General features: G+C 49.0%; 1 protein-coding gene across 1 annotated transcript; it reads right to left on the bottom strand.

The window, feature by feature from the left end:
* Positions 1-627: 627 nt before the first annotated feature.
* LOC121289621 (aspartate aminotransferase, cytoplasmic-like) lies at positions 628-16,230 on the bottom strand. The gene is made up of 8 exons (XM_041209251.1): positions 16,030-16,230; positions 13,288-13,411; positions 12,113-12,225; positions 10,612-10,716; positions 8,129-8,279; positions 6,495-6,660; positions 2,519-2,661; positions 628-782 (listed from the first exon to the last, which is right to left on the bottom strand). Exons 1-8 carry the CDS (start codon positions 16,228-16,230, stop codon positions 628-630), a joined length of 1,158 nt encoding a protein of 385 aa, XP_041065185.1.
* Positions 16,231-25,828: the final 9,598 nt, after the last annotated feature.

Here is a 25,828-nt window from a genome sequence, read left to right as displayed (position 1 = left end):
GACTTTCTGGATTTTCACATGAAATGGTGTTAAACTCTCCTCAGGAGATGAATCCTGGCAATTGAAAGCATCAGGACTGGTAATTGATCCCGCGATTCCACCCAACCCCTGCAGCCCAAAAAGGGAACAATTCAAACCGTGGAGTCTCATTCCTTCAGGGAGTGAATAGTTCTTGGAGAGGCCCTGTTGGCCCTGTCATTCACGGAGGTAGTCCCAGACGCTCCATTACCCCTCCCCGTGCCAGCTGCAGTTCAGCTTTCCAGCAAGCTCAGCCACGGAAATGACGCAGCTGTAGAATGCAGGGGGTAGAGTCTAACTGATGGAACGGACAGGGAGATACCCGCACTATCTCCTTTCCCATTCGCCTTCAATGTGACTCACCCAGCCCGTTTCATATCCACGACACAGACAAAGCTGAATCATTAAGTTAAGTGCTTTATTCACATCCAAATGATACATAGCAAACTGTACCATCATTAAACATGGGCCTTTTCTTGCATTACACACAGCTCACTTGACATGGAATACAGACGAAGGAGGAAAATATTTTGCTGTGGTTGACAATAGCATTGTAAAAACCCCCACTCCCCCAACCCCCGAAGTTCCCAGTCAAATGAGTTTATCTGTTTATAACTTCATGTCTTCAGGATTTGACAGCACAGCTTCATTGATGCACTGTGCTATGTAGGTAAGGTTCTGACTGTTAATTAAGCTGATGTTGATTTGCGCAATAGATGAGAGGTAAATATGTTTCTTCTTCATCAAGTAGTCAATCTGGAAATCTGCTCAATTCACAAATATCTCAGTTAAGGACAGTGGGGAATGGTTTGATCTTGGAAGTTAATTAGCAAAGAAAGTCAGACTTGTCTTTCAAGCAGCTTCAAGACAACCTCAAAGCATTTTCCAGTTAATGAGCTACAGTCAGTGTAGGAAAGGCTGCAGCCAGTTTGTGCACAGCAAGCTCCCACAAACAACATTGTGCTCTTGACCAGATTATTTGATTTTAGTGATGTTCATTTGGAGGATGAATATAAACCAGGACACCAAGGAAAACTTCTCCTGCTCATCTTCAAAATAATGCCCAGGGGATTTGAGAGTCCAGACCGCGTCTCAGTTTAATGGTTCATTTGAAAGACAGCACATCTGACAGTGTAGCACTCCCTCAGTACTGACCCTCTGACAGGGCAGCACTCCCTCAGTACTGACCCTCTGACAGGGCAGCACTCCCTCAGTACTGACCCTCTGACAGTGCAGCACTCCCTCAGTACTGACACTCTGACAGTGTGGCACTCCCTCAGTACTGACCCTCTGACCTTGCGGCACTCCCTCAGTACTGACCCTCTGACAGTGTGGCACTCCCTCAGTACTGACCCTCTGACAGTGCGGCACTCCCTCAGTACTGACCCTCTGACAGTGTGGCACTCCCTCAGTACAGTACTGGAAATCTCAGCCTTAATGATGCACTCAAGGCTCTGCAGTGGGATTTGAACCTACGGCTTTCTGACCTGGAGACGAGAGTGCTCCCCATGGAGCCCCTGATGACCCCACAAGTGTCGGTTTGATACTGGAGACTTGATGGAACAATTATTTCTAAATTCTGTGGCTAAAATTCACCTTCTCCATTTCATGGAGAAGAAAAAAAGATATCAGTTTCACCCGAGAGTGAAAGCTGGGGCAGCATTGCTGCCATCGGGATCCTCAAACACGGGGGGTGTCACAGTATCAGAATGAGGGCTCAGCCATTTAGGACTCAAATGAGGAAACATCTCTTCACAGAATCAGAGAATGGCTGAAGTACAAAACAAGACCATTCAGCCCATTGTATCACTGCTGGTTCTCTTCAAGCGAAACTCAGCTCCCCTGTCCTTTCTCTGTCGCTCTCTACTGGTTGTGAATCTTTGGAATTCTCGATTGCAGAAACTGTGGATGCTCTGTCATTGAGTAGATTGACGAGCAGAAGAGAATTAAGGGGATAGTGCAGGAAGGTATATTTCAGGTCGAAGATCAGCCTTGACCTTATTGAATGGTGGAGCAGGCTCGAAGGGCTGAATGGCCTCCTCCTGCTCCTAATTCATATGGGGGCTCTTGTGAGAGGATGCTGCAGTTACACAATCCATGGAGTCTCTTCGTCCCAGGACTGAAGGGCTGATCCTGCCACGATCCAGCTCCCTGGATCAATCCCAAACCTTGGCTTGGAATGTGTGTCAGCTCGGCCGGACTCTCTCGGAGATGCTGCGTAGAGGTCCCCGTGCACAGGCTGAAGCGGAAGGGGGTGACAGCATTCCGGTTTCCCCAGCAAGGAATGACCGACGGGATTGACGAGTGCGCATGGCAATCTGGGATGACCGATTGTCGAGTGAAGCCTGCTTTTGGCAGGTCGCTGGGACTTGGAATAGGGAATGGGAAGCGTGAGTGGACGCTCTGTTGGGCTGTGATGAGCACAATGCCTGAGGCCTGTGCCGATGATACACTCCGCCCAGCTCACTGACCACAGGATCCATGGGCTTTGCTCACCTACCTGTGAATCCAGGATAAATGAACAATCCAATCTGTCTGGTGATATGTTCCCAGGATCTCAGTGTTCCCAGTGTCCGCAGCTCCTCCTTCAACTTCTCCTTGAGCAACATCAGACGCTCGGCCATCCTCTTCAGGTTCTCCCGCCTACGGACCAAGAGCAAGGGATTCCGTGAGAAAACTGTTCCCCCTGGAGGTGAGCAGGCCCTCTTCATCCCCAGACTTCCTGAGTTTGACCAGACAGAACAGCATTGGGGGGCTGATTGTATCAGCAAATTGAAGGACAGGTCATGGAGTCAAAGAGGTCTACAGCACAGGAAAAGGCCCATCGGCCCATCGAGTCTGCGCCGGTCAAACAAGTACCTAACTATTCTAATCCTATTTTCCAGCACTAGGCCCATAGACTTGTATGCCATGACATTGCAAGTGCACATCCAAATATTTCTTAAATGTTATGAGGGTTTCTGCCTCCACCACCCTATCAGGCAGCGGGTTCCAGATTCCCACCACCCTCTGGGTGAAAAAATTCTTCCTCACGTCCCCTCTAAACCTCCTGCCCCTTACCTTAAATCTATGCCCCCTGGTTATTGATCCCCCCACCAAGGGGAAAAGTTCCTTCCTGTCCACCCTATCTATGCCCCTCATAATTTTATACACCTCAATCATGTCTCCCCTCAATCTCCTCTGCTCCAAGGAAAATAATCCCAGTCTATCCAATCTCTCCTCATAACTAAAACTCTCCAGCCCAGGCAGCATCCTGGTAAATCTCCTCTGCACTTTCTCTAGTGCAATCATATCCTTCCTATGACGTGGATAGCAGAACTGCACAAAATACTCTAGCTGTGGCCTAACCAGCGTTTTATACAGTTTCAGCATAACCTCCCTGCTCTTATATTCTATGCCTTGGCTAATAAAGGCAAATATCCCATATGTCTTCTTAACCACCTTATCTACCTGTCCTGCTACCCCAATGGACCGGTGGACATGCACACCAAGGTCCCTCTGATCCTCGGTACTTTGCAAGGTCCTACCATTTGTTGTGTATTCCTGTGCCTTGTTTGTCCTGCCCAAGTGCATCATTACCTCACACTTATCCGGATTAAATTCCATTTGCCACTGATCAGCCCATCTGACCAGCCCATCTATACCCTCCTGTAATCTAAGGCTATCCTCCTCACTATTTACCACCCCACCAATTTCTGTGTCACCTGCGAACTTACTGATCAACCCTCCCTCATTCAAGTCTATATCATTTATATATACCACAAACAGCAAGGGACCCAACACCAATCCCTGTGGAACCCCACTGGACACAGGCATCCAGTCACAAAAACACCCTTCAACCATCACCCTCTGCTTCCTGCCACTCAGCCAATTCTGGATCCAATTTGCCAAATTGCCTTGAATCCCATGGGCTCTTTCCTTCATTATCAGTCTTCCATGTGGGACCTTATCAAAAGCCTTGCTGAAGCCCAAGTAGACTACGTCAAATGCATTGCCCTCATCTGCACACCTGGTCACCTCTGGAAAATACCGGATAGATTCTGAGAGCTAATGGGAACCCACACTGAGATGATCCAGGGAAACCAAATGCTCTGTGTTCCCATTCATCTAATTAATTAGTGTTATTGAGATCATCACTTCAGAAGAGCTAGGAGCAGGAGTGGGCCATTCAGTCCGTGAGCTGGCTTCACCACTTGATAAGATTGTGACTGACCTGTTTGTGGCCTTAACTTCACTTTCCTGCCCATAACCCTGAACATATTCAACCAGCTAGCCTCCAGTGCTTGCTGGGGGAGAGAATTTCTCAGACACATGACCCTCTGAGGAAAGGAATTCCTCCTCCTATCTGTCTTGAATTGGAGACCGCTTATTTTTAAACTGTGTAACCCAAGTACTGGTCTGTCCCACCAGGGGAAACCTCCTCTCAGCATCCACCCTGTCAAGCCCCCTCAGGATCTTACATGTTTCAATAAGATCACCTCTCATTCTTCTGAACTACAATGGATACAGGCCCAGCCTGGCCAACCTTTCCTCATGAGACAGACCCCAGCGATCAGCCATGAACCTTCTCTGAACTGCTTCCAGTCCAGGTATATCCCTCCTTATCTAAGAAGACCAAAATTGTATATATCACTCTCGCTGTGGTCTCACCAATACCCTCTACAATTAAAGCAAAAAATCCCCACCTTTATATTCCATTTGCAATAAATGAGAACATTCCATTTACCTTCCTAATCACTTGCTGTGCCTGCATACTAACCTTTCCTGATTCATCCAGCACATCACCCAGATCTCTCTTTACCTCAGAATTCTGCAGTCTCTCTCTATTTAGATAATATTCTGCTTTTCTGTTCTTCCTGCCAAAGTCGACCTGTTCACATTTCCCACATTGAACTCCATTGGCCAATTTTTTTTCCCCACTCACTTAACCTTATCTGTGTCCCTTTGCAGACTCCCTACCTCTTCTTGGCAACTTACTCTTCTACCTGTCTTTGTCATCAGCAAATTTAGCAACCGTGCCGTTATCCTTTACCCTTTATCCAAGTGATTGATGGAGATTGTAAATAGTAGAGGACCCGGCACTGATCCCTGTGACACAGCACGAGATCCTGCTTGCCAACCTAAAATGATCCATTTATCCTGACTCTGTTTTCTGTTAGTTAGCCAATCCACTCTGCAGGATAATAGATCATCCCCAACACTGATTGCTGATGTAACCTCTTTTCAAATACCCCCTGGAGTGGGTTTTGGGAGTGTAAAATACCCCCTGGAGTGGGCTTTGGGGGTGTAGAATAGCCCCTGGTGTGGGTTTTGAGGTATTTTAATACTCCCTGGTATGAGTTTTGGGGGTAGATTTACCCCCTGTTGTGGGTTTTGAGGGTGTATTTACCCCCTGTTGTGAGTTCTGGGGGTGTACTTACCCCCTGTTGTGAGTTCTGGGAGTGTATGTACCCCCCACTGTGGGTTTTGGAATTATCTATACAATACCCCTCGTGTATATTTGTATCCTCACACTCTTTCCCACAGTCGCCCAGTTTTTTCCCATTCCATCTGTTAGTCTCCCAGGTACAGCCTGCAGGCCACATTGTTTGTTTTCAGCTTCTCCGTCCTTCCTTACACTCTGTCCCCTCAAAAGTTAGATTCCCAGTTGCTTCCTCATTCATCCCTGTTCGCACAACCATTTTGACTTGACTGTTTCTCATGTCTCCGGCTGCCATCACCGGATAGCTGAACATAGCGCAGGAAAGATCCCATGGAAGCGTTTCCAAGAAGAACAGGGGAGTTAACCCTGGTGTCCTGGACAATATTTATCCCCTCTTCCAAAAGCACTGGAAAACAGATTCTCCAGGCATTGTCACAGTGCTGTGCGTGGGATCTTGCTGTGCACACACTGGCTGCCATGTTTCTTCCATGACAACAGTGGCCACAGTGAAAAGTATTTCGCTGGCTGGAAATCACTTTGGGATTTGCTGAGGTCACTGAAAGCTGACAGGTCAATGCTCGTCCTGGTGACCGTCAGACTGTTCGTTTCAGGGGCAGGAAAGCATGCTGTTAGTCCAGTGGGAGCAAGGAACATTTCGGGGAGTCATGGGATTAGATGATTAGCGCGCAAAACCATTTTTAGTCCCCAGTTACCATACATCGGCCTAAATAAAAATCACCAGCGTTTTAATCACAGCACCCTTCAGTTTCTCACACCTCCGGAAGATGATTCGCCCTTCCTGTTTCATCCTGTGTTTGGAGGCCTGGCCAGAGTTCCTTGGGGCTTGTCGGGTTCTCCCAGAGTAAGCTGCTCGAGACTGTCGTTTACTAAAGCCATTACTCTTTGTTTACAGCTACGACATACATATTGGGACCTCTGCACGAGTTTGGAACCTCTCCTCCCTCCAGACCTCCGTTACCCAATCCTGTGATGTTACATCAGCATGACCTCAGTATCACGTGCTTCTGATGTTAACCCTTTACTTGACACTCACCATTCAGCAAAGAAGGCTGGGTTATTAAGTATCGTTGCTACGATACGGGCACCATAACGTGGAGGGTTTGACCATGTCTGCCTTGCTGCTAACTCCATCTGAGATCGGATCCTGATGAGGGTGTAATTATCCCTGGATACAACTGTCAGACTTCCAACCCTGTCATCTGGGAAAGGGAGGAAAATTATTGGATGAAAGGGTTGGCCCAGTTAGATAAAGGATCACATCTCTTGAAAGCATTTTCTTTGGAAAGTTTCTATCGGCTACTCAGCATCTTATGTGTCAACAGAGATGAGGTGCTATTGCTCTCTTACTGACCTCTGTATCAGTCTATGATTGTCTGTCACATAAGGGATAGCTTTTCTGCTTCACTGGGTGGTAATCTCAAAGAGCAGATCACCCACTCATTATAGAACCCACCTGATCCCAGTGTTCACCCACCTTCCTGAAATTTCAGGTCAGCTAAATCTCTGCTGTCCTGTCCTCCCATGTCACATTCACTCATCATGCCATTCTCGCTGACCTACATTGGCTCCCAGTCCACGACTGCCTCAATTTTAATGAATGAAATTCGTCCTCGTTTTCAGGTTCCTCCATGGTCTCACCCCTCCCTATCTGTAACTTCCTCAAGCTCAACAGCCCCCCGAGGTCTCTGCACACCTCCAATTCCAGCCAGTTGAGCTTCCCAGGTTTCCGTCTCTCCATCATTGGCGGGCGTGCCTTCCACAGCCTGGGTCCTAAGCTCTGGAATTCCCTTCATAAACCTCCCCTGCTTCCTTTCAGAGGCTCCTTAGAACCTCCATCTTTGACCAAGCTTTTGGACATCTGTCCTGATATCTCCTCCTGTGGCTCAGTGTCAAATGTTGTCGGATTGATGCTCCCTGGGAGGCTCCTTGGGACATTTTACTGAACCAATCAAAGGCGCTATATAAATGCCTAGACCACCAACTTTGTCTCTCCTGAGCCCTCAAATCCTTCGGGTAATGGTAGCTCTGCCTCTTTGTCTCCTGCTGCTTGTACCCCTTCACCTTCTCACACTGCCTGGATACCTCCTGTGTCCCGGTGTGGAAAGCAGCAGAAGTGTAATTCATATAAGGCAACAGCATGCTGCAATTGCTGCTCCCTGTGCCTGTGCAAACAGTGCATCATGAGGGCAACTTAAGAACATATGAATTAGGAGCAGGAGTAGGCCATTCGGCTCCTCGAGCCTCCTCGATAAGATCAATTGTGGCCTTAACTCCGCTCCCCTGTCTGCCTCCATAACCCTCGACTCCCTTGTCAATCAAAAATCTGTCTAACTCAGCCTTGAATATATTCCATGACCCAGCCTCCCCTGCTCTCTGGGGAAGAGAATTCCACAGGCTGACAATCCTCTGAGAGAAGAAATTCCTCCTCATCTCAGCCTTAAATGAGGGAAACCCCTCATTTTCATACTGCGCCCTCTAGTTCTGGATTCCCCCGCGAGAGGAAACGTCTTCTCAGTATCTACCCTGTCAAGCTCCCTCAGATTATTATTTGTTTCAATAAGATCACCTCTCGTTCTTCTAAACTCCGATGGGTATCGGACCAAACCTGCTCAACCTCTCCTCATCAGACAGAGCCTTTCATCCCAGGAATCAGCCCAGCGAACTCACTGTATAAGCCAAAGTTCTTGCCGAAAGACTGAGCACAGAATAGTTCAAAGCGCTCCGTGACAAAGTGTCTGACAGGCCAAGCATCTTTATTCAAATCTCCAGATGCCAGGCCCTGAGCTGTGACATAGAAGAAAGGAAACTGTTTCTTCCTCTGAAAAGAAAAAGAGAAAATACATCAAAGCTTGCAGTCAGAGACAAACAGTCTGATTCACCTGATAACAGGCCAACACAGCGGGAGCAATCAAAGCTTACAGGACTGGGAAGGTTGTAAGATGAGGATGTCTCACAGAACCAACTGTGCCAACTGTGGTTGGATCCACCCCGAAAAGGAATGACCTTTCACCTCCCAGCACTCCACCCAATCAGATCGATTTTATTCCCGCCTCATGCGGTCGTTATGGCACAAAGAGGACGTTCAGCCCGTCGAGCCTGTGGCGGCACCCTATGGAGCAAGCCAGTGGGTCCCATGAGCTCGCTGGGCCCCTGTAACCCTGCAGGTTTATCCCGTTCAAATGCCCATCCGATTTCGTGAGTCATCTCCACTTCCACCACCCTCCTGAGCAGCGAGTTCCAGCTCATTACCACTCACCATGTGAAAAAAAAAGTTACTCCTCACGTTACCCCAACCACCCCAACTCTTGCCCAAAACATGAAATCTGTGTCCTCTAGGACACAGCTAATAGGAAGAGCTTTCCTTGTACACTAACTTCTGATTCATGTGCTAGGACACCCAGATCTCTCTGCACCTCAAGAGCTCTGCAATCTCTTGCCATGTAAACAAGGTGCTGCCTTTTTTATTCTTCCTACCGCAGTGGACAAGTTCACATTCACATAATCACATCTTTGTCACAATCACACCCACCCATGCCCCTGATCCCCCCTCCCAGCCGGGGTGGTAGAAAATTCCGGAAGGACTTAAAGGGCAAGTGCCACATGGAGTGTGGTTATTTTAGAAAATTTCAACCCCTGCAATTGTCATTGAAATGGTGCGTGTCACCACCTTGAAAATGGGAGAAGGATGAATCCTGACATTGTCTGCTTGCTGTCTGCCACTTGGTTGGAACGTGGCTTCAGCAGCAGCAAAGGGTTTGCTGTGAATTCCCCATCCTGAACTGTTTTGAATAAACTCCATTAGCAAGCTTGAATAAAGCTACTTCACTTTACTGCTCTGAGATCTGGTTCCTCACATGGTTAGACTCGGTTCGATATCATCCCCTCATTTAATAATGATATATTTTTCCAACAGCGAGGGAAAGGGAGAGAGAAAGAGACACAGACGGACAGACTGGGTCCGTTTTGCATGTTTCCCAGAGGTCAGTTTCCACAAGACTCAGTTCAGTTGGAAATCTGGGTGCAACCACTTGCCGTTAATATCAACAGTTACAGCTTCTGGCCACTGGGTGGTTCCCTCGATCACATTTCTGAACCCTCTACCACTGTCTTGTGTAATGACAATTTATTGTGCGTTGACAAGGAAACAACTGGACAAGGTCAGGGCGTGGGCAAGGGAATTACTGGTCATAGGTGAGACAGGTTCACTGAAACACACCACTTGCTAGCGCCACAGATGCAGGAAAGCCAAATTTTTAAGGGATCAACCATTTATACTACCTGACAAAAGGAGAGTTGATTGGTTGACCCATCAACTTTGATTGGTTAAGGCATTGCCATGCAGAGTGCACGGGGGGAACTATTATCCTCCACAAATTTGCTAAATTAAAACAGGCACAAAGCTTGTGGAGGACAGGTCCCCTGCGTGTGAATATATGTAGCTTCTAGCAAGTGGAACTGAGCCACATTGCAAGCCCGACTAATCGTCTTAAATTAGTTGTTACTGTAATTCCTAGCACACTCGGGATTGTTCTGCAAGTGCTGTCCAACTGCGGCATCACATCTAACGTTAGACGTCACGTCCCGAGTTTTTCAAGTACGGGCTGGTTGAGTACGGCCAGTCCTCTGCCGATTGCGATCAGTCGAAGGGACGTGCCATTTGATTTGATCTGCCAGTTGTTGGGACATACGGCCTGCATAAGCTGGTGCCTTTTGCAACCTCGGGACATCCCAAAGAGCTTCACAGCCAATGATGAACCTTTGAAGTTCAATCACTTGTAACGTAGGAAACAGGGCAGCCAATTCCTGCTCAGCAAACTCCCACAAACAGTAAAGTGATAATGACCTGATAATCTGTTTTAGCAACATTGGTCCCAGGACAACTGGGAGAATTCTGCTGCTCTTCTTCCAATCGTGCCATGGGATTGACCCTGAGAGGGGAGATGGAGCCTCTTTTTATGTCTCATCTGAAAGATGGCAGGGCAGCACTCCCTCAGTACGGCACTGGAATGTTGCTTAGATTTTCATGCTTGAGTCTCTGGAGTGGGACTTGAACTCACAACCTTGTGACTGAGTGGTGGGACTGCGACCCACTGAGTCACAGCGGGATTTAATGGGTTATGCTTGACTCTCGATTCACGTTACCCCCTCACCTTCATGACCTCTGCAATCTGCTTCCACTCGGCAGGGGTTGGGTCCATTGCAGTCGGCCAATGAGCTGCAATATGTAGCACCACAATGGAATATTCCGGTGCGTTCTGGAGAAGGAACAGAAGTCAAAGGCTGTGATATGCAGATGCAAAATTAAGTCCCTTATACCCTCGCTCATGCCAAAAACATCCCTCCAGTATTCTCATATATGTCAAAGCTTGTTCAAACTATTGGGTCACAGTGTCATTGCAGCATAGGAGGCCATTCAGCCCATTGAAACCATGATGGTTCCCCAATCAATCCCACTCTTCCGCTCAATCCCTGCAAATTTCTTTTCTTCAAGTGCCCCTTAAATTTCCTTTTGAAATCATCGCCTGACTCCACTTCCACCACTCTTGTACGCAGAGAGGTCAAGGCCATTTCCACTCGCCGTGTAAGAGACTTCTTCACACCCCCGCACCCCCTGCATCTCTTTCTCAAAATCTTCAAGCTGTGCACCCTTGTCCATGTACAATCAACTGACGGGAACAGCTTCCTTTGCCAGCCATTGTGGCCAGAGAGCCACAGTTGGCTGGGAAATGATCAGCGAGTTTCAATTGCAAACTGATGTTAGCTGATGAAAAGACAAGTGTATGAGACAATGCGGCAATTTTGGAGGGGAAGAGAGAGAGAGTGTGAATCGTGAATGGCCATAAGGCGCTGGACGATTTGTTCCACACCGCCGTTAGCATTGTGAAAATGTGAGCTTCCCCTCAGCTGACCCATAAATTGCTGCCTTTGTGTACAGTGAACCATTGAACCATAGCAAGTTAGGGCTAGCATTTAACAGCGCAAGGAACTTTTGACAAACAGATTTACGTTCCTGCAGTGTCAGCCTCTCTAGCCCAGAAAGGGAACAAATTAAACAGTGCAGTCTCATTTCTGCAGGTAGTAAATTGTTTGGAGACCTTTTAAAAATGTTACATTTTTACATCCTTTCCTTACTTGCCCTTTCTGTCATTTTTTTTCACTTTCTCTTAACCCATCTTTTTTTTCCCCTTTCCCACATTTCTCTTTCTGTGCCTGATTTCACTCGAATTCACCCAATTCTCTTCTCCGTTGTTCCTCCCCTTCTTTCTCAATCTTTAAGCGGGTGGGTCACAGTGACAGAGGTGCCGCTGTTCACTGACATCCCTTTCCCGCGTTCCTGCTGGCGCCAGCTCACACTTGCACTGAGTAGCGCAGTGTGAAAATTTTGGAGCAGACGAGTTTGGCAGGAAATCTGAGCAATGGGGTTCGCTGTGAGACGCCTAATTCCAACACATTGCGAGCTGTTAGACCTGCAAACATATCTTCGCTACAAAATCTAACTTCTTGTTTGACTGAAATGCCACATCGACTGACTCACTATGTGCAATGCCAATGGGAGATCTGCGCATAGGGAACCAAAAAGGCTGATGTGCTACTGCTACCCACCCTGGGACATTACAAAGCCGGTTCTGATCACTGTCTGCTTTCAGATACCTGCAGGTCTTCGAGCCACTTGTGAATAGCCACACACAGATTCTCATTGTCCCAGTAACGATATTTGAAGATATCCATAAACCCAGCTTCTTGGAAGACAGTCATGTGAGTCTCTATCAAGAGAGAAACAAACAGAGCTTGTTCCCGCTTGGAAATCTTTGAAATGCTTGCAAGCGGTTTCCCTGGCAGTAGCAGCTGAACTTAGCGGGACCTTGCCCCCACCCTACCCCCCGCCCCCCCCCCCACCCCCCAACCCTCACCTCAATTGGTTGTGGTCAGAGTGACCACTTCGAGACGCCCAAGGTGCCTAGAAATTGGGCATCTCTCACGACCACCCAATGACAAATGGATTGAAGTCTTTCAACCTTTACCCTGACATCACCATGCACAAGCTGGGATGCCCCTGTAATTCCATTACATGGATTTAGGCAGACAAACGGGCAGAAAGATTCCATTTCCCTGAAACATCATGATTCACCTTGCATTTCAATATCACCTTTCACAACTTCAGAATACCCCATTTGCAGTTAAGGCAATGATTTTGAAGCTGGAATGCTGTTGTAATGCAGGAAATTAAGTTGCAAGCGGTGGGTGCACAGAAAGATTCCAAATTAGCCAGGCGATAATGGCTGGACCATGTTATGTGGTGATGTTATATGAGGGATAAATACTGGTCAGTACCCTGGGATAACTCCCCTGCTCACCCAAATGGTGTAGCGGCACCTTGTATATCCACCTGAGGGGACAGATTAAGGGGTGGCAGTCCTTGTGTTAAAGTCTGAACTGAAAGATGGCACCTCTGACAGTGCCGCACTCCCTCAACACTGGAAATTTGAGCCAGGATTTTTGTGCTCCAGCCTCTGAAGAGAAATTTGAACCCACCATCTTGTGACTTAAAGGCTAGGGTACCAGCCAGTGAGCCTTAGCTGACAAGAGTGATTCTGGCACAGGATGAGCAAGCTTGCCAATGAACTTGAACACCTTGGGACTTCAGATAGTTTGTGAAGGACAAAGTCAAAATTCTTAGGCAGTGTGAGCTTTAGAAATACAGCTGAAAAAGATTTCAATTTGTGGAGAATCTAACGATTTGGACTAAGCTGCAAGTGACTGAGCGCGGTTAACAAGCCAACATAATACTCAACGTGAACTTATCCTCTAATGCCAGGAGCACTCACCCCATGAAGGGGAAGAGATGTAGATTGCAACCGCCTTGGGATGAGTGATGGTGTACCACTTCTTCAGAAAGCGTGCACCCATGCACAAAGAACCACAGCCTCCGGGTACCTGTATACTGTCAGCCTGAGAGAGGGGCAGCCATTGAGAAGAAATGGTTAGAAATCTCAGATTACTTTCTCTTCTCAGCAGCCCTTGCTATCTGCCATTAAAGTTCCACTGACCAAGTCTCTGCAATTTTGTAAATATCCTTTCATGGGATGGTGGGTGTCGCTGACAAGGCCAGCATTTGTTGCCCATCCCTAAACTGCCCTTGAACTGAGTGGCTGGCTCAACCATTTCAGGGGACAGTTAAGAGTCAGCCACATTGCTGTGGGTCAGGAGTCACATGTAGGCCGGGGAAGGGTGACAGATTTCCTTCCCTAAAGGGCATTAGTGAGCCTGATGGGCTTTTACAACGATTGCTGAGAGTTTTATGGTCACCATGACTGAGACCAGCTTTATAATCCCAGATTTAAGAATTGAATTTGAATTCCACCAGCAGCCGTGGTGGGATTTGAACCTGTGTCCCCAGCGCATTAGCCTGAGCCTCTGGATGAGCAGACCAGTGACATGACCGCTATGTCACCATCTCCCTCTGCTTCAGAGGTGCAATCAGGCAGATGTGAAGTCTGGTCAAAGCGATGGGCTCGAGGAGTGTCCTACAGGAGGGAGAAGGATGTTCGGCAGAGATTTCCAGAGTGTGGGACCATGGGCTGCTCCTCCAGAAACTCAGGGACCCACCACACACAGCTTCTCAATCCTAACATAGCTTCAGGTCTTTTTTAACCAACAAAACACTTCCATTCTTCCTGGAGAGAAATGTACGGATGTGTTGACAAAGCTGTTAATTTTAAAAGTCTTTGTTTTCGAGTATTATCGGGGGTTCCCCTGCCCCACTTCCCCCAGTCCCTAAACTCTGAGATTACTGAGGAACTGCCATCAAAGTTACAGTGGACTCTTTATTAACACAACTAGCAGCAGCGCAGAGGTACACAGGAGAAAAGCAAAGGGTGATCATGAAACCGATAGGCTACAACTAGCAGGAAAAGACAGGACAGGCTGCAGTCCTTTTGCCTGAAAGAGAAAGTTGTGGGGTGACCAGACGGAGATCCTTCACACGGTGAACGGGTTTGAAAGGGTAAACTGAGAGAAGGTGTTTGCATTTGCGGGTAAGACCAGAACTGGAGGGGTCAGGAATATAAGACAGTCACTGATAAATCCAATGGGAAATGCAGGAGAAATGTCTTCACCCGGTGTGTGGAGCTCATTGCCACAGGCAGTGGCTGAGGTGAACAGTCGTGTAGATGCATTCAATGGGAAGCTGGATAGGTCACCCCCTCAGCCTTGTCTTTCCTGGAGGAGAGAGCCCCAGGCAGTTCTAGTGTGGTACTTGCTCAGACTTTTCCTTTTGCAACCTCCTGACACCCCTTCAGTGGAATCTGGAGAGCGGGGAACAAGGGAGATTTTTGGACAGCACAGCAGCCAATAAGAATCCAGTGTGAAATGACAGCTCAGATGAAGAGAAGACAAAGAGTTGGGATAAGGGGGGCATTTTCAGGATCTCAACCTGTAACCAGTGGAGTGCCACAGGGATCAGTGCTGGGGCACAATTATTCACGATATATATTAATGACTTAGATGAGGGGAATGAATGTACGATTGCCAAGTTTGCGGATGACACAAAAATAGGTGAGAAGGCAAGTGGTGAGGATGACTCAAAGAGTTTACAGAGGGATATAGACAGGGTTAAGTGGGCAAAAACTTGGCAGATGGAATGTAATGTCGGAAAATGTGAGGTTATGCACTTTGGCAGGAAGAATAGAGGAGCTGAATATTATTTAAATGGAGAAAGACTGCAGAAAGCTGCAGCACAGAGGGATTTGGGAGTCCTCGTGCATGAATCCCAAAAAGCTAACATACAAGTTCAGCAGGTAATAGGGAAGGCAAATGGAATGTCGGCCTTTATTTCAAAGGGAATGGAGTATAAAAATAGGGAAGTCTTGCTAAGACTGTACAAGGCACCAGTTAGACCACACCTAGAATACTGTGAACAGTTTTGGTTCCTTTATCTAAGGAAAGATATACTGGCATTGGAGGCAGTCCAGAGAAGGTTCACTAGGTTGATCCTGGGGATGGAGGGATTTTCTTATGAGGAGAGTTGAGTAGGTTGGGCTAAACTCATTGGAGTTTAGAAGAATGAGAGGCAACCTTATAGAAACATATAAGATTCTTAGGGGGCTTGACAGGGTAGATGCTGAGAGGTTGCTTCCCCTTTCAGGAGGGTCTAGGACCAGGGGGCATAACTTCAGAGTAAGGCGTTGCCCATTTAAACAGAGATGAGGAGGAATTTCTTCTCTTAGAGAGTAGCGAATCGGCAGAACTCTTTCCCACAGAGGGCTGTAGAGGCTGAGTTGTTAAATATATTCAAAGCTGAGACAGACAGATTTTTAATCAGTAAGGGAATCAAGGGTTTTGGAGAAAAGGCAGGAAAGTGGAGTTGAGGATTATCAGATCAGCCATAATCTCATTGGATGGTGGAGCAGACTCGATGGGCTGAATGGCCTACTTCTGCTCCTACGTCTTATGGTCTTACCCAAACGAGGAAGACTTGCCCTGGTCTAGCCATGTAACAGGAGCTGCTTTAGTAATTATGAATGTACTTGTTCAAACTACTGACGAACTGAAAGTCCTGAAAGACTCACCCTCTTTTCCACAATGGCTATACTATCTGCGCCTAGTATTAAAGCAGTTGTTGCCCTGTTGAATTCCGGGAGTCCTCTCACAGATAGGTATTCGTGGCTCAATGTTGGATCGTGAACGATTTGCTGTTGAACTTTCTTCACCACTGGCAGTACCCATGGCTGCCCATTATCTGCACAGTACTCTGCAAGCAACAAAGCCATTGAGTAAGTGACTCCCTGCCCACTTTTGAGAGCCAGGCTTTCTGTCTCCCCAAACCATTCCCTCTCACTCTGTTTGTTATGGCTTCTATTTTCGAAGTTCATCCCCTTGCTGTACTGGATCATTTGAAACAATGAAGATTGAAAACTCTGCAGTGTTATCCCACAGTTCACCAAGTCCCACTCCCCTCTCCTGGTTGACTTGTGTTGGCTCCCAGGTCCCCAGAGCCTTCTCCTTGTCTTTAAATCCCTTTATAGCCTCACCCACCACCTGCAAATCTCTCCGCTTCTCTTACTCTGGCCTCTTACGTGTCCCCGTCCCACTCGTTCACCCACCATTTGATGGTCGTGCCTTCATTCCATAAATGCCTCAAAATGCTACATAAATGCACAATGTTCAAAAGCTGGCCCTTGTTATAGTTATCTTCTCCAGGAAGAAACTTCAGTGTTGGCTATGTGAAGCGAGCTCCTCATTAGCCTGTCATCTCATTGTGCAGCTGCCCTAAAGTACTGCAACACATGCAGATCGTCTGAAAAATGCATCTGTCCCCAAAAATAACTCTCAATTTCTCACAGGCGGGACACAGAGCACTCTAGTTTTATTTGAAAACAATGTGCTTGCTAATCCAACAGCTGAAATTTAGAAATTGCCATCAACTTCCCCAAATTTGTGTTCCTCTTGAAAGGGAGGGAAAAATTAGATCTGGTCAGGTTATAGGGTTAACAACTGTGACTCAATGTGTTCCTGGAGCCATCAGCACATGACTTGACCCCGCACTCCAGCCATTAGTCAGTCAACATGTCCATCCTTGTGACATACAGCCAATTGGAAAGCAAAAAGACTCATTACCCAATTGGATGATGCTTGACCATCAGCCAAACAACCTTTCCCCCTCCCCCAACCCCGCCAACCCCCACCATTTTCAATATTTTTTAATATCTGGTAAAGAGAAAAATGACAAAAAAAACACTATCTCTTTTAATGCCCCAATGATTTTTCTCCAGGGTTACGCACAGCAATGTCCTGATATGGTTGCTAAATTTGCTAATGACACAAAGATAGGTCAGAAAGTAAATTGTGAAAAGTACATAAGGAGGGTATAAAAGGGTATAGATAGGTTAAGTGAGTGGGCAAAGATCTGGCAAATGACATACAATGTGGGCAAATGTAAAAATGTGAAACAGAAAGAATAAAAGAGAAGCATATTGTCTAAATGGTGAGAGATTGCAGAGCTCTGAGGTGCAGAGGGATCTGGGTGTCCTAGTGCATGAATTACAAAAGGTTAGTATGCAGGTACAGCAAGTAAGTAGGAAAGATAATAGAATGTGATCATTTATTGCGAGGGGAATTAATTAAAAAAGTAGGGAGGTTATGCTTCAGTTGTACAGGGCACTGGTGGGACCACATCTGGGATGCTTTGCACAGTATTGGTCACCTCATTTAAGGAAGGATGTAAATGCATTGGAAGCAGTTCAGGGAAGGTTTACCAGACTAATACTTGAATGGGTGAGTTGTCTTATGAGGAAAGGTTGGACAGGTTAGGCTTGAGTTTAGAAGAATAAGAGGCAACTTGATTGAAACATATAAGATCCCGAGGGATCTTGACAGGGTGGATGTGAAGCGGATAAAATAAGGGGTTGCTCATTTAAAACAGAGATGAGGAGAATTTTTTTCTCTAATGGTTGTGAGTCTTTGGAACTCTCTTCCTGAAAAGGCGGTGGAAGCATAATCTTTGAATATTTTTAAGGCAGAGCTAGATAGATTCTTGATAAGCGATGGGGTGAAAGGTTATCGGGGATGGGCGGGAATGCGGGGTTAAGGTAACAATCAGATCAGCCATGACCTTATTGAATGGCGGAGCAGGCTCGAGGGGCCGAGTGGCCTTCTCCTGCCCCTAGTTCGTATGTTGGTGCGTGACTCGTTGATTCTTGGGATTTGACAGATTTTTGTTGAAAAGCCGGGCATTCTGGTGAGGTGGTTTTGGTTTGTTGACGGGAATTTGTCTGTCTTAGAGAGGACAGCTTCGGCTGCAGGGCGGAGGTTGTTTAAGGGAGTGGCCGTGCAACAGTCCCTCGCCCGCGATCGGGCCCTGATTTCACACTGGCATGAATCACGCGCTGAAACGCTCAGCGCTGCCTGGGTAGGCCGGGGTGGGGGGCGCGGGGGGGGGGGGAGGGAGGAGGGCGAGCGGGGAGGTCAGCGCATGCACACGGTGGGGGGGGCCCACAGGAAGCTCTCTGAAGGCCCAGAGCTGCCTCAGGGGGCTGAAGATTTCTAACTTTACAAATCAAGATGGTAAAACTTAGGAAAACACATCCCCCTCACGTGACTCTGTCGCACGAGCAGGGACATTTTAGAAATGAGATTTAAACATATTTATTTTATTTTTTAATTAACATCGGAAACCCGACCGTGGATGAGGTTTCCTCAAAGATCCAAAGGCCGCTTGGCCTTTTTGCCCACCCGCCACCCGTGAGGTTGGATAGGCAGGGGCAAAGTCCATTTCGTGGATGAATCAATGGCCCTCTTCATTGTCGGTGGGCACGCTGCCAACTCACCCGCCGACCAAAATACCGGGTGAGCGCGCAGTGACGTCAGGACCCTCGCCCAACATCATCGCCCGCTATTTCAATCTCGTGCCTGTGTCCCCGATGCCGAGGTGAAAATCCAGCCCATGATGTTGGGCGGGTGACATGTGTTGAGTGAAGGTTTTAACATCGGAGTGTAATCATGACGTCCGTTCACGTGGCTGAGATCTGGGAGGAGGAGAAGCTCCGAGCTCATGTCGAAGTCCAAATGTGTAAACAATGCTGCAAGTAAAGGGCCATGGTTTTAAGGAAGTGCAGACTCAAGCAGCATACTTTGGGAGAATAGACGATCCCAAAAACCTCCCGACTAGACCCCAACCACACGACGAAACGGTGGGGATGGGGGAAATAGGGCTCTGTGGGGAGAGGAGAGCTCAATAGGAGGGGCTACAAAAGAGGAGGGGAGTGGGAGGAGTTTGGGATCAATGCTCCCAATCACATACACACGATCATACAAACAAGGAGCAGGAGGAGGCCATTCAGCCCCTCGAGCCTGCCCCACCATTTAATAGGATCACGGCTGATCCGATGGTAACCTGAAATCTGCATCCTGCCTACCCCCCGATAACCTATCACCTCCTTGCTTTCTAAGAATCTATCCACCTCTTCCTTAAAAATATTCAAAGGCTCTGCTTCCACCACTTTTGCAGGAAGAGAGTTCCAAAGATTCACAACCCTCTGAGAGAAAAAATTTCCCCACAACTCCGTTTTAAATGAGCGATCCCTTATTTTTAAACAGTGACCCCTAGTTCTAGATTCTCCCACGAGAGGAAACATCCTCTCCATATCCACCCTGTCAAGACCCCTCAGGATCTTAAAGTTTCAATGAAGTCGCCTCTTACTCTTCTAAACTCCAGCGGATACAAGCCTAGTCTGTCCAGCTTTTCTTCATAAGACAATTCTCCCATTCCACGTATTAGTCTGGTAAACCTTCTCTGAACTGCTTCCAACGCATTTACATCCTTCCTTAAATAAGGTGACCAATATTGTACACAGTACTGCAAATGTGGTCTCACTGGTGCTCTGTATAACTGAGACACAACCTCCCTACTTTTGTATTCAGTTCCCCTCGCAATAAATGATAACATTCTGTTAGCTTCCTATTTCCTTACTGTACCTGCATACTAATCTTTTGTGATCCATGCACTCAGACACCCAGATCCCTCTGCAACTCAGAGCTCAGCAATCTCTCACCATTTAGATAATATGCTTCTCTTTTATTTTTCCTGCCAAAATGGACAATTTCACATTTTCTCACATTATACTCCATTTGTCAGAATTTTGCTCACTCACTTAACCTATCTACGTCCTTATGTCCTCTTCATAACTTACTTTCCTACCTATCTTTGTGTCATCAGCAAATGTGGCAACCATCCCATCCATTTCTTCATCCAAGTCATTTATATAAATTGTAAACAGTTGAGGTCCCAGCACTGATTCCTGAGGCACACCACTCGTTAAATCTTGCCAATTTATGCCTACTCTCTGCTCCCTGTTAGCCAGCCAATCTTCTAACCATGCCAAGCTGTTACCCCCTATACCATGAGCTTTTATTTTCCACAAGAACCTTTGATGTGGCACTTTATCAAATGCCTTCTGGAAATCCAAGTACAGTACATCCACTGGTTCCCCTTTATCCACAACACATGTTACTTCCTCAAAGAACTGCATTAAGTTGGTTAAACATCATTTCCCTTTCACAAAACCATGTTAACCCTGCCTGATGACCTTGAGCTTATCCAAGTGCCCTGCTATAACTTCTTTAATAGTAGCTTCTAACATTTTCCCTATGACAGATGTTAAATTAACTGGCCTGTAGTTTCCTGCTTTCTGTCTCCCTCCCTTTTTGAATAATGGAGTTACATTTGCTATCTCCCAATCTCATGGGACCTTCCCTGAATCTAGGGGGTTTTGAGAATTAAAACCAATGCATCAACTGTCTCACTGGCCACTTCTTTTGAGGCCCTGGGATGAAGTCCACTCGAAATCCTGTTTGACCTTGTTTCCCTCCGAGCAATCGCCACGTTGACGCAATCCCCAATTGTGCCAGACATTTTCTTCACTTGCCCCGGTCCTCGAAAAGATGCCAAGCCCGCCGTCCGTTCAGAACCCTCTGTCCCTGCATCCTCCCTCCAGGTTCCCACCTCTGAGCCCAGGTGATGGATCGCGAGTACATTGCCAATAATCCCTGACCCACTCTCTCTGTAATCCTCCCCAGACTCCAGCCCTCCAGCAGAGCTGGTGCTCCCAGAACCTCCAGCACCTTGCGTGTGCACGGGAGGGCGAGAGAGAGAGAGACTGGACACTGATCCCCCCAAAACCATCCCCTCCCCATCCCGGCCCCCCCACCCACAAGGACGAGGGTGACATGTCAGTGGAAGCAGATTGCAAACGAATTTTCAAAAAGGAATTGGATAAATACTGGAAAAGGAAACATTCACAGAGCTAAGGGGAACGGTGAGGTGTGTGGTTCGATCGGGGGGAGGGGAGGGGAACAATATCTGTGAGAATTCAGGAGAAAGTTGTGAAGGCAGAGAGTGGGGAGAACGTGGAACTCGCTACCGCAGGGAGTGGCTGAGGTGAATCATGCAGATGTATTTAAGGGGAAGCTGCACAAACACACGAGGGGGAAAGGAATAGAAGGAAATGGTGATCCGGTGAGATGAGGATGGGGGTGGGAGGAGGGCGAGGTGGAGCAGCATGGAGCAGTTGGGATGAACGTCCTGTTTGAACTGTAAATTGTTCTCCATAATGGAATAATTTTGCAAAGGGCCAGCACAGGAACAGTCAGCCAAATGGCCACCTTTGACCCGAGAAAATTCAACCAAGTCTCTGGCTTTGGTTAACCCAGGAGATGTCTGTGCAGCTGGGGCTTGGTCTTCAGGCCTGGATTTCGCCCAGTACCTGAAGGCCCCGGTACCTGAAGGCCCGGCACCTGAAGGCCTGGCAACTGAAGGCCCAGGATCTGAAGGTCCAGTGTCTGAAGGCCCAGTGTCTGAAGGCCCGGCATCTGAAGGCCCGGCATCTGAAGGCCCGGCGTCTGAAGGCCCAGCGTCTGAAGGCCCAGCGTCTGAGGACCCAGTGTCTGAAGGCCCGGTGTCTGAAGGCCCGGTGTCTGAAGGCCCAGTGTCTGAAGGCCCAGCGTCTGAAGGTTCAGTATCTGAGGGCCCAGTGTCTGAAGGCCTGGCCTCTGAAGGCCCAGTGTCTGAAGGCCCGGTGTCTGAAGGCCCGGCGTCTGAATGTTCAGTATCTGAAGGCCCGGCATCTGAAGGCCCAGTGTCTGAAGGCCCAGTGTCTGAAGGCCCGGCATCTGAAGGTTCAGTATCTGAAGGCCCAGTGTCTGAAGGACCGACCTCTGAAAGCCCAGCGTCTGAAGGCCCAGTGTTTGAAGGCCCAGTGTCTGAAGGCCCGGTGTTTGAAGGCCCAGTGTCTGAAGGCCCAGTATCCAAAGATGCAGTATCTGAAGGCCCGGTATCTGAAGGCGCGGCATCTGAAGGCCCAGCATCTGAAAGTTCAGTATCTGAGGGCCCAGTGTCTGAAGGCCCAGTGTCTGAAGGCCCGGTGTCTGAAGGCCCGGTGTCTGAAGGCCCGGCGTCTGAATGTTCAGTTTCTGAAGGCCCAGTGTCTGAAGGCCCAGCCTCTGAAGGCCCAGTGTCTGAAGGCCCAGCGTCTGAAGGCCCGGCGTCTGAACGTTCTGTATCTGAAGGCCCAGTGTCTGAAGGCCCGGTATCTGAAGGCCCAGTGTCTGAAGGCCCAGTGTCTGAAGGCCTGGCCTCTGAAGGCCCGGTGTCTGAAGGCCCAGCATCTGAAGGCCCGCGTCTGAAGGTTCAGTATCTGAAGGCCCAATGTCTGAAGGCCTGGCATCAGAAGGCCCGGCATCTGAAGGCCCAGTGTCTGAAGGCCCGGTATCTGAAGGCCCAGTGTCTGAAGGCCCGGTGTTTGAAGGCCCAGTGTCTGAAGGCCCAGTATCCGAAGATGCAGTATCTGAAGGCCCGGTATCTGAAGGCGCGGCATCTGAAGGCCCAGCGTCTGAAGGTTCAGTATCTGAAGGCCCGGCGTCTGAAGGCCTGGTATCTGAAGGCCCAGTGTCTGAAGGCCCGGTGTTTGAAGGCCCAGTGTCTGAAGGCCCAGTATCCGAAGATGCAGTATCTGAAGGCCCGGTATCTGAAGGCGCGGCATCTGAAGGCCCAGAGTCTGAAGGTTCAGTATCTGAGGGCCCAGTGTCTGACGACCCAGTGTCTGAAGGCCCGGTGTCTGAAGTCCCGTTATCTGAAGGCCCAGTGTCTGAAGGCCCAGTGTCTGAAGGCCTGGCCTCTGAAGGCCCAGTGTCTGAAGGCCTGGCCTCAGAAGGCCCGGCATCTGAAGGCCCAGTGTCTGAAGGCCCGGTATCTGAAGGTGCGGCATCTGAAGGCCCAGAGTCTGAAGGTTCAGTATCTGAGGGCCCAGTGTCTGAAGGCCCAGTGTCTGAAAGCCCGATGTCTGAAGGCCCGGTGTCTGAAGGCCCGGCGCCTGAAGGTTCAGTATCTGAAGGCCCGGCCTCTGAAGGCCCAGTGTCTGAAGGCCCAGCATCTGAAGGCCTGGCGTCTGAACGTTCTGTATCTGAAGGCCCAGTGTCTGAAGGCCCGGTGTCTGAATGTTCTGTATCTGAAGGCCCAGTGTCTGACGGCCCAGTGTCTGAAGGCCCTGTGTCTGAAGGCCCAGTGTCTGAAGGCCCGGTGTCTGAAGTCCCGGTATCTGAAGGCCCAGTATCTGAAGGCCCAGTGTCTGAAGGCCTGGCCTCTGAAGGCCCAGTGTCTGAAGGCCTGGCCTCAGAAGGCCCGGCATCTGAAGGCCCAGCATCTGAAGGCCCGGTGTCTGAAGGCCCAGTGTCTGAAGACCCAGCGTCTGAAGGCCCAGTGTCTGAAGGCCCGGTGTCTGAAGGCCCGGCATCTGAAGGCCCAGCATCTGAAGGCCCAGCGTCTGAAGGCCCAGTGTCTGAAGGTCCGTTATCTGAAGGCCCGGTATCTGAAGGCCTAGTGTCTCAAGGCACGGTGTCTGAACGTTCAGTACCTGAAGGCCCAGTGTCTGAAGGCCCGGCGTCTGAAGGCCCGGCGTCTGAAGGCCCAGTGTCTGAAGGCCCGGAGTCTGAAGGTTCAATGTCTGAAGGTTCAGTGTCTGAAGGCCCAGTGTCTGAAAGCCCGGTGTCTGAAGGCTCGGTGTCTGAAGGCCCGGTGTCTGAAGGTTCTGTGTCTGAAGGTTCAGTATCTGAAGGCCCAGTGTCTGAAGGCCCGGTGTCTGAAGGCCCGGTGTCTGAAGGCCCAGTGTCTGAAGGTTCAGTGTCTGAAGGTTCAATGTCTGAAGGCCCGGTGTCTGAAGGTTCAGTGTCCGAAGGTCCGGTGTCTGAAGCCCGGTGTCTGAAGGTTCAGTAGCTGAAGGCCCAGTGCCTGAAGGTTCAGTGTCTGAAGGCCCAGTGTCTGAAGGCCTGGTGTCTGAAGGCCCAGTGTCTGAAGGTTCAGTATCTGAAGGCCCAGTGTCTGAAGGCCCGGTGTCTGAGGCCCGGTGTCTGAAGGCCCAGTGTCTGAAGGTTCAGTGTCTGAAGGTTCAATGTCTGAAGGCCCGGTGTCTGAAGGTTTAGTGTCTGAAGGCCCAGTGTCTGAATGTTCAGTGTCTGAAGGTTCAGTGTCTGAAGGCCCAGTGTCTGAAGGTTCAGTATCTGAAGGTCTAGTGTCTGAAGGCCCGGTTTCTGAAGGCCTAGTGTCTGAAGGTTCAATGTCTGAAGGTTCAGCGTCTGAAGGCCCGGTGTCTGAATGTTCAGTATCTGAAGGCCTAGTGTCTGAAGGTTCAATGTCTGAAGGTTCAGTGTCAGAAGGCCCGGTGTCTGAAGGCCCAGTGTCTGAGCCCAGTGTCTGAAGGTTCAGTGTCTGAAGGCCCAGTGCCTGCAGTTGAATTCCATTTTCTGCCCTTGTTTTGACTTTCCAAGCTCCAGGTTGCAATGGTTGTGCGGCGGGGAGGGGTGGGGGAGAGGGGGGGAGTGGTGGTTCATGGGGGTGGGATGGTGGCGGTGGGGAAGGGGATTGGGGAGGTGCAGGGCAGAGTATCGGCTGGGGGATGGTGGTGGATGAGACGGGGTCGGTTGAGGGGGGGATGGGATCGGGCTTGTGGGCAGGGGTAAGGGGGTCAGCGGGGGAAGGGTCATGGAGGGCAGATAGGGGCGGTGTGGTAGAACCCACTTTCACAGCTGGACTGCTGTTGCCAACTGCGATCTTGCGATCAATGGCTGCTAAAATCTCACTATTAAGATGAACATGGACAAGTCATTGAAAACCTGTGCCCAGCGGAGACTGAGAGTCATCCAGCTTTGGGTTGTCTAAGCTTCTGCTCCTGACTGCTTTGATCACCTGGATGGTTATACTGAGGCCAGGCTCAGTGGCTCACACCCTCACCCCCGAGTCAGAACGATGCGGGTTTAACCCCCGCTCCAGTAACTGGAGTGCCCAGTTGGAAGCTGTCACTCCCAGTGCGGTACTGAGGGAGTGCAGCACCGTCAGACATTCTGCCTGAGGCACAGTCTGCCCTCTCGAGTGACACTATTAGAGGGAAGAGCAGGGGAGTTCTCCTGCTCAAAATTTATCCCCCAACCAAACACCACTCCCGAAAAGCAGGTCAGCTTTCTCTTTCTCAGTTTCCCTCAGTGTCATGAAAGGCACTTCCCACACCGTGCTGTCCCTGGCCTGCCCCAAGTGCACCCACCTCGGTAGCCCAGGTACATCTTGTGTGGGCTGCTGTCCCTGTGGAAAGCTGCGATGGGAACTCTGGATTCACTGGTCGGGATCAGGAGAGTCTCATGGAAGAGAGACAGAGAAGCCATTCTGCTGAAACACTGGGGAACAACAGGAGTCTCCATGGTAACTGCAAACAATACAGCAGAGGCTGAGAGAGTCTTCAGAGCAGCAGGAGAAATAGGGAGAGGAACTTGTTCGAGGCAGCAGTTGTTTAAAGCCTGTCTGGGGTTCGCCTGGACACTGTCTCCACT

The sequence above is a fragment of the Carcharodon carcharias genome, chromosome 17 (assembly GCF_017639515.1).
Source record: "Carcharodon carcharias isolate sCarCar2 chromosome 17, sCarCar2.pri, whole genome shotgun sequence".
Lineage (NCBI taxonomy): Eukaryota > Metazoa > Chordata > Chondrichthyes > Lamniformes > Lamnidae > Carcharodon > Carcharodon carcharias.
The sequence above is the reverse complement of the archived record's forward strand: the minus strand, read 5'-3'. Positions and strand labels throughout refer to the sequence as shown.

Bases quoted from the DNA above. Each gene is read 5' to 3' on its own strand.
- LOC121289621 (XM_041209251.1), bottom strand. From the start codon at position 16,230: ATGGCTTTGTTGCTTGCAGAGTACTGTGCAGATAATGGGCAGCCATGG. The intron at 13,412-16,029 runs GTGAGTCTTTCA...CCCCTCTCTCAG, and splicing joins TAGCCATTGTGGAAAAGAGG to GCTGACAGTATACAGGTACC. The intron at 10,717-12,112 runs GTATCTGAAAGC...TTCCTTCTCCAG, and splicing joins AGTGGCTCGAAGACCTGCAG to AACGCACCGGAATATTCCAT.